Source organism: Ailuropoda melanoleuca, unplaced genomic scaffold, assembly GCF_002007445.2.
Source record: "Ailuropoda melanoleuca isolate Jingjing unplaced genomic scaffold, ASM200744v2 unplaced-scaffold7480, whole genome shotgun sequence".
NCBI lineage: Eukaryota > Metazoa > Chordata > Mammalia > Carnivora > Ursidae > Ailuropoda > Ailuropoda melanoleuca.
In genome coordinates, this window is record NW_023250281.1 from 1,482,697 (window position 1) to 1,493,745 (window position 11,049).

General features: G+C 34.0%; 1 protein-coding gene across 1 annotated transcript; it reads left to right on the forward strand.

Moving 5' to 3' along the window:
- Window positions 1–665: 665 nt before the first annotated feature.
- On the forward strand, window positions 666–1,661 carry LOC100468039 (olfactory receptor 2T8-like). The gene has a single exon (XM_034653247.1). The coding sequence runs from the start codon at window positions 666–668 to the stop codon at window positions 1,659–1,661; it is 996 nt and encodes a 331-aa protein (XP_034509138.1).
- Window positions 1,662–11,049: the final 9,388 nt, after the last annotated feature.

Here is an 11,049-nt window from a genome sequence, read left to right on the forward strand (position 1 = left end):
AGCCTTTTAACTGTAGTGTCATTATAAATATATTCTTCCATCCCATGGGTTGCCTCTTTGTTTTTTTTGACTGTTTCCTTTGCTGTGCAGAAGCTTTTTATCTTGATGAAGTCTCAAACATTCATTTTTGCTTTTGTTTCCCTTGCATTTGGAGATGTGCCATGAAAGAGGTTGCTGTGGCCAATGTTGAAGAGGCTACAGCCTATGTTCCCCTATATGATTTTGATGGATTCCTATCTCACATCAAGTTCTTTCATCCATTTGGAGTTTATCTTTGTGTATGGTGTGAGAAAATGGTCAAGTTTCATTCTTCTGTACAGAACATAGCTTTTATATTGCTGAACACATTGATTTAATTCAGCTGGTAAGAATGTTGACTATGCATGATAAAAGCAAGCACAAATATAAATAACAAACCGAATATTTTCATCCTTGACCATTATGTTGATAGGTAGCATGAAAACATGCTTACAACGTATTCTCAATTCATCATATCAATTAAGCAAACTAAACCTGAGAAGTACTTGTAAAGAAAATGAAATTAAAATTATGTCCACATAAAAAAGACTTTACAAATCACACATGAAGTATCTGGAATAGTTTTTTTTTTAATATTTTCACACAAATCCTTTGCATGAAAAATGTAATTAAGATAGAACATTGAAATGATGAAAACTCTGTCATCTATTTCTTCATATGCAGTGTCACTCCTGTTTGAAGTCATGAACATTTGGAACACCACCTCAGATTTCATTCTCCTAGGACTCTTTAACCACACAGAAACCCACCTATTTCTCTTTGTGATGGTTTTGATGATTGCCATCACCTCCTTAGTGGGCAATGCCCTCATGATTTTCCTGATTCACCAGGATGCCCAGCTCCACATGCCCATGTACTTCCTACTGAGCCAACTCTCCCTCATGGACATGATGCTGGTCTCCACCATTGTGCCCAGAATGGCAGCTGACTACTTGAAAGGCAATAAGTCTATCTCCCCTGCTGGCTGTGGGTTGCAGATCTTCTTCTTCATCACTTTGGAAGGGGGCGAGTGCTTCCTCTTAGCATCCATGTCCTATGACCGCTATGTGGCTGTGTGCCACCCACTGAGATACGCCGTTCTCATGAGCTGGCAATTATGCCTGAGAATGACTGTGGGGTCGTGGTTCCTGGGGGCAGCTGATGGGCTCATGCAGGCTGTTGCTACGCTGAGTTTTCCATTCTGTGATGCACATGAGATAGATCATTTCTTCTGTGAGGCCCCTACTCTGGTGCGTTTGGCTTGTGCTGACACATCAGTCTTTGAAAATGTCATGTACATTTGCTGTGTATTAATGCTCCTGGTCCCATTTTCTCTCATCCTGATTTCCTATAGTCTCATCTTTGCTGCAGTTCTCCAGATGCATTCTAGAGAAGCCCGCAAGAAGGCTTTTGCCACCTGCTCCTCACATCTCTCTGTGGTGGGACTCTTTTATGGAGCTGCTATTTCTATCTACATGAGACCCAAATCCTACAGGTCAGCTAACCATGATAAAATAGTGTCAGTGTTCTATACTATCTTCACTCCTTTGTTGAACCCCATCATATACAGTATGAGGAATGGTGATGTCAAGGGAGCCCTGAGAAAGTGTATGAGTCAGTGTCCTACCTCAAGTCATGAATAAGATTACGTTGATTTGCCCCAAATTTCAAGGTTATACAAAAGAAATTGTGTGAAATTTCCTAGGGAACAGTTATTTATGCATTATATCTATAACTGTTCCTATTTTAATTTGAATAGTTGTGTCTACAACTATGTATTTTGGATCTTTTTTATGTATAATAATTATTTTATATAATTTTAAAATTTTTCTTGACTTTGTTTTTTTTCTTTTTCAAGTTTTTATTTTAATTCCACTTAGCATACAGTGTAATATTCAAGTGTAGAATTTAGTGATTCAACACTTATATACAATGCCCAGTACTCACCAGAAATGCCCTCCTTAATCCCCCATCACCTATTTAACCCACCCCAGCCCACATCCCCTCTGATAACCACCCTTTAATAAAGTGAAAAGATAGCTCATGTAATTGAAGAAAATACGTCATATAAAGAATAATCATCTAGTGTACATAAGTAACTCATAAAACTCAAAAACAATCATGTTAAAGCGTGGGTGCAGGATTTAAATACACATTTCTCCAAAGAATATATGCAAATTTCTGATAAGCATATGACAAGATAGTCAACAATCTTAGTCATTAGGGAAATGCAAATAAAAACCACAATGAAATATTCTTTTCCCCCATTATGAAAGATACTATTAAACATTATTAGTAATCAAATGCTGACAAGAATGTGGAGAAATTGGAATCTTAGTGCATTCTTCTTTTTCTTTTAGTGTATCCTTGATAAGAATGTAAAATGGTCAGGTGCTGTGAAAAACAGTAGGAAAATTCTCTGAAAATTTAACATTGAATTATCATATGATTTAGTAATTATTCTTCTAGATATAAACAAAAATAATGGAAAGTGGAAACAAGCAAATATCTGTGCACAAATGTTTATAGCAACATAATTCACAATAGCTAAAGAGGTAAGAAAAAATGCCTACAGGAGGAGGAATGCAGAAATGAAAATTGTTATATATGCACAATGGATTATTATTTGTACTTAAAATGAATGAAATTCTGAGACATCCTACAACATGGATGAATCTTGAGAAAATTTGTCTATGTGAAGTAAACCAAAAAGATAAGGAAAATATTGTATGGTTACAGTTATATGAGGTACTTAGAATAGGCAAATTAATCGAGACAGAAAGAATTGTTAGTAGGATTATAGGGTGGGAGGATGTGGGATTTTTGTTTATAAGGTGAGAAACTTCTGTTTGGGATGTTGAAAATACTCCAGAGATGGATAGTGATGACGATTGAACAAAAATATGAATGCATTTATGTCATTGAGTTACACAAAGATGGTTAACATTGTCAATTTTGTAATATATATTTTATCATAAATAAGTTAGAAAAGAACCCTTTAAATTAGACTAGTGGTACCCCTTCCCAAGAGAAATGTATCACTGATGCAAATACTAGAGTCCATACAAAATCTAAGAACATTTAAGGGGTTATCTGCAATAAAAAATGAATTATTATATAATCTAAATAGTAGTCCATCAAAGTAGTACTGTCATTTTGTTATCTGTTTTAAAATGTAAAACATGTTTTAAAAATTAATGGTAATCTCTAACTTAATGAGAATAATTCAGAAATAAATATCTACACTAAATTAATAATTATATCTGAATTGTGTAGTATTTTAAGAATTCTGCTTGTTTATATAAAATGTATCACTTTTCATTACAATATATCTAATTTTTAAGCCAGTGTTCTACAAATTGCCAAATAAATTAATATCTTTACACATTGTTCTTATGCAATTACTGAATAACAATATATAAAAGTTATGACTCCATAAACCTTTAGAGACATAATAGTATTGGAAGAATCTGAATAAATATATTTTTCCCCACTAATTGACCTTAAACACATCTTTGAAAACATGTAAATAAATGAATAGAACTCCTTTCCAATCTTGGCCTGAGGCCATCTTGAGCTATTAGTGACTTAAACTATATCATTCAAGTTTCAGTGGGCTTTCACAAGTTAACACACACACACACACACAAGAGTTATTTTCTTTAATCTCTAGGTAAAGAACTTTAATCATGGTTGCTGCTGAGTTTTCCTTAAATATCTAAGATGTCAAGTGCAGGGATAGGAGATGAGTATATATATTTGTTTGAAAGGTATTCAAAGAAATCTGTTCAGAAAAATGACTTTGTTCATATGATTACAGTAGGACCCCTGTCAGCTATTCAATCCATTGATGTTAAAAAATTGGGAGATAACAAAGAGTACATGTCATAACTGTTTTTTTATTTTAATTTATTATGTAAGAGATGAAAATCCTCTACAAGTGCCTAGAAAAATTAGATTAGAATTAATTAAGAACTGCTGTTTTAAACCACTAAAGTAAGCAATTGATATATTAAGGTATCTCACACCCAAGGGATTTCAAAAATAAAATTTCATTGAGTGGAAATGTATTTGAAAGACTGTGTGTGTGTATCTTGGAAAGAATTGGTGTTTCTCCTAAAAAATGTATTGTAAATTAGCATTAAAACAGTAAAATTGATAATATAGTCAATGGTTGATATTAACTATGAACTTCTTTCCTGGGTTTTGCTGAAAAAGATTAAGGTCTATACTAAATGATGCCATGTTCATGAAAATACGGTCACTTTAAGAGTAGTAACAATTCTGTGTCACAATATGTATACAAAATTTTATATGGATACAAAATAAAATTCAAATGTGAGAAGAATTTATTTTTCCCTTAACTGAGCCAACATATTTTGAGAAACAATTGTATTTGAAATATAAATCATATTTATCAAGAAAGGGGAGCTGCATTGTCCACAGAGCCTGTGATGAATCTTCTGGAGATGGGAAAAATTGTAGCTAAGTGAAGAGTGCTTTAATATGGTATGTGTAACCTGAATTACACTCTCCAGAAGTAGAACTATTTTCATGCAAGCATGTGATGTGCTCATATCAATGCTGATGTCATTGCATTAATTCTGGCAATTAGGATTACTGTCTAGATTAAAATCATAATTTTAAGGTGATCTGTTTAAGAAATTAGTGACTTACTCTTTTTAAGAGTTGGTCAAGAACAGAGGTAGAAGATTTTAAGTAGTGTTTGAACAGGAATGGCTATATTTTTACAACAGGAAGTGATTTTGGAGTTAGTTCATAATTATGGTGTCTGAATGGGAAAGGATATGAATGTCCTTGTAAAATATGGGACTGAGTCTTATTGTCATAGGCTTTAGATGGGCTTACATAAAATTTGATGACCAAAACTGACATGTAAGAGTCCAAATCCTCAATAACAACAGTAGAGAGTAGAATTTCCTTTCTTACGTGTGTGTGTGTGTGTTTGTGTGTGTGTGTGTGTGTGGTTTGTTGGTTTGTTTTATTTTATTTTATTGTATTTTACATTTTTTATTTAGTATGGCTGACACAGAATGTTGCATTAGCTTCAGGTGTACAACATAGTGATTTGGCAAGTTTTTACATATGCTACACTCACCATAAGTGTAGATACCATCTAACACCATACAACACTATTACGATATAACTGACTATATTTTTATGCTGTGCTTTTATTCCTATGATTTACTCATTTAATAACTGGAAGCCTGTGTCTCCCCCTCCTGTTCTTTCTGAGGAATTTTTGCCAATGAGCACAGTGGTTACATGTTTACCAGGGCAAACTTATTATTGTTACACATTGTTTTAATTTATATGAATCTGTTACTTCTTTTTTAAATGTTTTTTTATTATATTATGTTAGTCACCATACAGTACATTCCTGGTTTCTGACATAAAGTTCGATGATTCATTAATTTCATATAACACCCAGTGCACCATGCAATACATGCCCTCCTTTCTTCTAGTTAAATGATTCCTTCTTTCAATTTTATTCAAAAATGTAAAATTAAACCATAAGAAAGGTAAAATAGTAAAATCAAAATTTGTCTGTTTCTGGAACAATTATATATTTTCTAAATTTAAAGGACACCTAGAAATAATTCAAGTATTCATGGAAATAGAAGATATATTGGTTTTCTAGTTTTTTTTTTTTTCCCAAGCACAAATGGTGACTAATTTTACTGGTTTCTGTGTTTAAGTTTGGTGTTTTATCTTTTAATTGTGTGTATGTATAACTGAACTTCTAGTGAAATGAGATCTACATTAGAAATTGAGAATACTGGGGCGCCTGGGTGGCACAGCGGTTAAGCGTCTGCCTTCGGCTCAGGGCGTGATCCTGGCGTTATGGGGTCGAGCCCCACATCAGGCTCCTCTGCTATGAGCCTGCTTCTTCCTCTCCCACTCCCCCTGCTTGTGTTCCCTCTCTTGCTGGCTGTCTCTATCTCTGTCGAATAAATAAATAAAATCTTTTAAAAAAATTGAGAATACTTTGTGAAAATCAGATGGAAATGACACACAAAATGATTGGGAACTATACTGATGATGAATCTAGGCATAGCAGGTGTTGGATGAAAATAATTTGATGGTACCTTTCTTGATGTTGCTGAATGATGATAGTAAAGATAGTAAATGCCACAGCTCTTGTTCAGTGATAACTTATGCAAAGAACATTTTAAGTAACTTTATCTTATACAATCTTATAATAACTCTTGGGGTTTTTTTCTTCCAGCTTTATGTAAGTATTTTGCTAAATACAAGTTATATATATTTAAAATGTAAAGCTTGATTTTTTTAGTATATGTACACATCGTGAAATAATCACCATAATCAATCCAATTGATATGTCCATCAACTTACATAGTTTCCATTTTCTTTCTTTCTTTCTTTCTTTCTTTCTTTCTTTCTTTCTTTCTTTCTTTCTTTCTTTCTTTCTCTTTCTTTCTTTCTTTCTTTCTTTCTTTCTTTCTTTCTTTCTTTTTCTTCCTTCTTTCTGTCTTTTTCTTTCTTCTTTCTTTCTCTTTCTTTCTTCTTTCTCTTTCTTTCTTTTTTCTTTGCTAGTGAGGTCACTTAAGATTAATGCTCCTAGATATTTCCACTATAAAGTATAGTATTGTTAATTATATTCACATTGTTGTGCATGAGATCTCCAATACTTATTTATCTTGCATAATGGAAATTTTACAGCCTCTGACCCAAGTCTCTCCAAATTCTCCCTCCCTTCAGCTTTTGATGACTATCATTTAAATTTCTACTTCTAAGAGTATGATCATTTAAGATTCCACATGGTAGTGTAATTGAGCAGTCTTTGTACTTCTGCATCTGGCTAATTCTACTTAGCATAATGTCATCCAGTTCCACTTACGTTGTTGAAAATGGAAATATTCCTATTTTCAAGGCTGTATGATTCTTTTGCATGTTGCTGTTCAGTTTTCGCAACATCATTTTTTGAAGACACTGTCTTATTTGCATTGGATATTCTTTCCTGCTTTGCCAAAGATTAGTTGATCATAGAGTTGTGGGTTCATTTGTGGGGTTTCTATTCTGTTATACTGATCTATGTGACCATTTTTCTGCCAATACTATACTGTCTTAAACACTATGGCTTTGTAATACAGTTTGATGTCTGGAATTGTGATGCCTCCAGCTTTACATATATTTTTCAAGGTTGCTTTGGTTATTTATTCTAGCTCTGTGAAAAATACTGTTCGTAGTTTGATAGGGATTGAATTAAATGTGTCGACTGCTTTGGTTAGTATAAGACATTTTAACAATATTAGTTCTTCCAATCCAGGAGCATGGAATGCCTTTCCATTTATTTGTGTCCTCTTCAATTTCTTTCATCAGAGTTTTATTATTTTCAGAGTACAGGTCTTTCACTGCTTTGGTTAGGTTTATTCCTAGGTATCTTATTGTTTTGAGTTAATTGTGAATGGAATTGATTACTTAATTTATTTTTCTGGTGCTTCATTATCGGTGTATACAAATGCAACATATTTCTGTGCTTTGATTGTGTATCCTGAGACTTTACTGATTTGTTTATCAGTTCTAGCAGTCTTGATGGAGTCTTTTGGGTTTAATACATATTCCACACTTTCTTTATCCATTCATTTGTTGATGGACCCTTAATTGTGTGTGTGTGTGCGTGTGTGTGTGTGTGTGTGTGTGTGTGTTTTACATATCTTAACTGTTGGAAATAATGCTGAAAAACTCATAAGAGTGCAGATATTGCTTCAAGATATATATTTTACTTCCATTGGATATATAGCTAGAAGTGGGACTGAAAGATCATATGGTATTTCTAATTTTAATTATTTGAGGAACTCCCATGTACTTTACATAGAGGCTATACCAATTTACATTCCCAAGAATGCTGCAAAAGGATTCCCTTTTCTCTACATCCTGGCCAACACTTATCTTTTGGATAATAGCCACTTAAGCAGGTGTCAGTGGATATCTCATTGTGGTTTTGATTTGCTCATCTGCAGATGAGACTCATAGAGTTAAATTTACTAATCCAAGTTCATACTGTTAAGTTTCAAAACTAGAGCTAAATATAGTTTGGACTCCAAACAATCTGTAACTTGCTTGTGCAATAATACAGAACAGACATATCTTTAATCTGAATCCAAACTCATAGTGTATCCAGTAGTAATTATTTTCTTTTCATCTCTCAAACTATCTGTCTACCTATTTGCCTATTTATTTACCTATTAATGCTGATTCATCACATGAGATTCCATATGCTAAGTGAAATAAGTCAAGCAGAGAAAGACAATTACCATATGGTTTCACTTATTTATGGAACATAAGGAATAGCAGGGAGATCATTAGGAGAAGGAAGGGAGAAATGAAGGTGGGGAAACAGAGGAGGGGATGAACCATGAGAGACTATGGACACCAGAAGACAAACTGAGGGTTTTAGAGGGGAGGGGGATGAGGGCATGGGCTGACCCAGTGATGGATATTAAGGAGGGCGTGTATTGCATGGAGCACTGGGTGTTATACACAAACAATGAATCATGGAACACTGCATCAAAAACTAATGATGTACTGTATGGTCATTAACATGTAATAATAAAAACTAAATAAAATAAATGTTGAATTAACTGAAATTTAAAGTAAAAAAAGTATATAATTTAGAGGTACACAAATATGAGTATGGCTCATTAATATATTAAGCTGTATACCCTTTTAAACAATTAAATCACATGTTTCTTCAATGTGTAATAAAATTACTAATTCTAAGTAACTAAAGTACACAAACTATATATTCTTTGTCTTTTTCATAGTAGAATCTAGTGGAAAAACTTGAAAGGATGTGTAATCTTATGTAAGATTCCATGAAAGGTTAATGTGTAGAACTATGCTTGCCAACACCCCAGGGGACACTCTTTTGGGTTATCTGATTTGGAATCTCTGAAAGCCATCTCACAATGCTGTAAATTCTAGGTGACTGATGTCAATGCTAAATAATTATTATCTAGGGATATGCAAATACAAGTATGTTGAAACATTTCAAAGAAATATGGTAGATATTATGAAGCCAATGAATTCAAAGTTCTCCTGGGAATCTGAACTGGTACTTTTTTTTTTTTAATAGGATTCCACCCTTACTGGTGAATAAGAAAGTTCCTTTTAAGGGGTGCCTGGGTGGCTCAGTCATTAAGCATTCCGCTCAGGACGTGATCCCAGCGTTATGGGATCGAGCCCCACATCAGTCTCCTCCACTGAGCCTGCTTCTTCCTCCCCCACTCTGCCTACTTGTGTTACCTCTCTCTCTCTCTAAATCTTTAGAAAAAAAAAAGAAAGTTCCTTTTGGGAAATTTAAGCACTATAGACTCTTTCAGGGATCTTGAGAAGAGAGGAAGTGACCCAAATCGATGTGAAATCGAAAGGAGAGTTTTTACAATTAGACAATTTTAAAAGTCTAATCTGATAAATTTCCAAGAAATCCAAAATAAGACTTCTTTGGTATTTTTACATTCTTGATGTACCTATTTAAATGATCAGACCAAATGTAACCAAACTTATTTAGTAACCAGTAAGATCTTCCTTTGGAATTTATTTTCATCAAAGTCAAGGTGGTGTTGAAAAGAAAACAAAACAACAAAATCCAACAACAACAACATTTTTTTTCTTCAGGGGAAACTGCATCATTCAGCTTCTGGAGGTCACTCAAGCAGATCTGTCAATGTATCACTACATGGTCTTAAATAATTCTCTTTATACGAATCAGTTTTGCATCATTATAATAAGGCTATTTTAAAAATATATTTCTCTCATCTTTGGAACATAAGAACTAGGAAGATCAGTAGGAGAAGAAAGGGATAAAGAAAGGGGGGATAATCAGAAAGTAGAATGAAGCATGAGAGACTATGGACTCTGAGAAACAAACTGAGGGCTTCAGAGGAGAGGGGGATGGGGGACTGGGATAGGCTGGTGATGGGTATTAAGGAGGGCACATATTGGGTGGTGCCCTGGGTGTTATATGTAAGTAATGAATCATGGAACATTGCATCAAGAACTGGGGATATACTGTATGGTGACTAATATAACAAAATAAATATTATTAAAAAAAACAGGGATGTACTGTATGGTGAATAACATAATATAAAAAAATGTTATTATTATAAAAAATAATAATAAAATACAAAAATAAATACTAATATATTTCTTCTGGTATAACAGTGTGGTCTTGATTTTAATTTCCCTGATGGCTAATGATGTTGAACATTTTTTCATGTGTCTATTAGCCATTTGTATGTCTTCTTTAGAAAAGTGTCTGTTCATATCTTCTGCCCATTTTTTTATTTGATTGTTTGTTTCTCATGTATGGAGTTTGAGAAGTTCTTTGTAGATCTTGGATAACAGTCTTTTATCTATAGTGTCATTTGTAAATTTCTTCTTCCATTCCGTGGGCTATCTCTTAGTTTTTTTGACTATTTCCTTGGCTGTGCAGAAACTTTCTATCTTGATGAAGTCCCACAAGTTCATTTTTTTCCTCTTTTGTTTCTCTTGCCTTTGGAGATGCGTCATGAAAAATTTACTGTGGCCAATGTCAAAGAGGTTGCAGCCTATGTTCTCCTCTAGTATTTTGGTGGATTCCTGTCTCACAATGAGGGATTTCATCCATTTGCAGTTCTGACAAGGCAGGAAACAACAAATGTTGGAGAGGATGTGGAGAAAGGGGATCCCTCGTACACTGTTGGTGAGAATGCAAGTTGGTATAGCCACTTTGGAAAACAGTGTGGAGGTCCCTTAAAAAGTTAAAAATTGAGCTACCCTATGATCCAGCAATTGCACTACTGGGTGTTTACCCCAAAGATACAGACGTAGTGAAAAGAAGGGCCATATGCACCCCAATGTTCATAGCAGCATTGTCCACAATAGCTAAATTGTGGGAGGAGCAATGATGCCCTTCAACAGACGACTGGTTTAAGGAAGATGTGGTCCATATATACAATGTAATATTACTCAGCTATCAAAAAGAATGATTTCTCAACATTTGCT

Coding starts and splice junctions, on each gene's coding strand:
- LOC100468039 (XM_034653247.1), top strand. CDS start 666: ATGATGAAAACTCTGTCATCTATTTCTTCATATGCAGTGTCACTCCTG.